General features: G+C 46.4%; 1 protein-coding gene across 1 annotated transcript in view; it reads right to left on the bottom strand.

Moving 5' to 3' along the window:
- Nucleotides 1–427: 427 nt before the first annotated feature.
- LOC143101444 (microtubule-associated serine/threonine-protein kinase 1-like) overlaps nucleotides 428–1728 on the bottom strand; it is a gene marked incomplete at both ends in the record, with an annotated part of 11636 nt that continues 10335 nt past the window's right edge. The window contains 2 exons of the mRNA XM_076264737.1: nucleotides 428–504; nucleotides 596–663. Coding sequence (XP_076120852.1) covers nucleotides 428–504; nucleotides 596–663 — 145 coding nt within the window. The remainder of the gene's footprint in view (nucleotides 505–595; nucleotides 664–1728) is intronic.

Genomic DNA, 1728 nt, shown 5'->3' with positions numbered 1-1728 from the left:
AGGAGGAAGCGAGAGAGGAGGGTGGAGGGAGAGAGAGAGGAGGGGGGAGGGAGAGAGAGAGGGAGGGAGAGGAGGGGGGAGGGAGAGAGAGAGGAGGGGGGAGGAAGAGGAGGAGAGGAGGAAGAGAGAGAGGAGGGGGGAGGGAGAGAGAGAGGAGGAAGAGGAAGAGGAGTGGAGGAAGAGGAAGAGGAGGGGGGAGGGAGAGGTAAAGGGAGGAAAGAGAGAGATATATAGAGAGAGAGAAAGGACATGTAGAGGTTGGGGAATAAGACAGAGAAAATGTGAAACAGGACGAGGTGTGTGAGTGTGTGTTTGTTTGTGTGTGTGTATATATGTGTGTGTGTGTGTGTGTGTGTGTGTGTGTATATGCGTCTGTGTGTGTGTGTGTGTGTGTGTGTGTGTGTGTGTGTGGGACTCTCTCACTCACCCATATGCTCCATTACTGATCAGTTTGATGGTCTGAAAGTCTGACTCACACGGAGGCTTCTTGGCTTTCATCTTCCCCTGATCAATCAATCAATCAATCAATCAATCAATCAATCGGTCAATCAAATTTCCTGATCTAAAGCTAGGGTGCTAGGACCCTGCGACTCACCTCAGCAGGGTCGTCCATTTCAGGGGTGTGCGGTCCCTCGCTGTCATAACACTCCAGTGCCACCATTTCTGTGGACACACACAAACACACACACACACACACACACATTCGCACACACACACACACACACACACACACACACACACATTCGCACACATGTGCACACACACACACAGACACACACACACACATGCACACAAATATATGGGCGCACACATACACATACATACACACACACATAAAATACATATACGCACATACATACAGACATGCACACACACACACACACAAACACTGTCATTATGATGCGATTATTATAATAGGGAGAAAATGACAGGCTTTGATTGAATGATTGAAGTGTTTATGTGTGAAAGACTCAGTGGGATCACATCAGCAGTCAACATTTCATCAGTTTCTTTCAATAACATACCACATCATGTGAAAGTGCGCACACACACACACACAACCACACACACACACACAGACACTCAACCATATTTCATCTCATTCCCTGTGCTCAATGCTCAACACATAACCTTGTACAAAGTAAAATAATTGTCACCTTGGTAACTTACACTTTCAATAGACGTGGGGAAGAGAAGAGAAGTGAAGAGAAGTGTGTGTGTGTGTGTGTGTGTGTGTGTGTCTGCCGTGTGTGTGTGTGTGTGTGTGTGTGTCTGCCGTGTTTGTGTGTGTGTGTGTGTGTGTGTGTGTGTGTGTATGTGTGTGTGTCTGCCGTGTTTGTGCGTGTGTGTGTCTGCCGTGTGTGTTACTGTATGCAGAGAGAATATATTCTTGTTTGCTATTCCACATATGCTTTGTGATGTTTTGTGTTTTTGTAGTTGGTATACGTTGTGATGGTACTGTATGTAATCTTGCCTTGACCATGAAAGTCTTCAAAACCTAAAAGTCTAACAGAGTGCAGGCCAGCAAGTGCTGAGAGGGGAAGAGAGAGAGAGATAGAGAGAGAGAAGGACAAAGAGAAATAGAGAGGGGAGAGAGAAAGAGAAAACAGAGAGAGAGAGAGAGAGAGGAGAAGAAGGTAGGGCTGTAAGCTATATCACTTTTCCCTTTCATCATCACTTCTATTCTGAGCCCAACCTCCCTGTTTGTCCTCTGTTAGCCTCTGCACA

Source organism: Alosa pseudoharengus, unplaced genomic scaffold (genome assembly GCF_046254945.1).
Source record: "Alosa pseudoharengus isolate Yale_2024_CS ecotype anadromous, Long Island Sound unplaced genomic scaffold, YU_APseudo_1.1 YU_APseudo_1.1_scf_359, whole genome shotgun sequence".
NCBI classification, from domain to species: domain Eukaryota; kingdom Metazoa; phylum Chordata; class Actinopteri; order Clupeiformes; family Clupeidae; genus Alosa; species Alosa pseudoharengus.
Note: the sequence above shows the minus strand (reverse complement) of the source record. Positions and strands in the feature narration are given on the sequence as shown.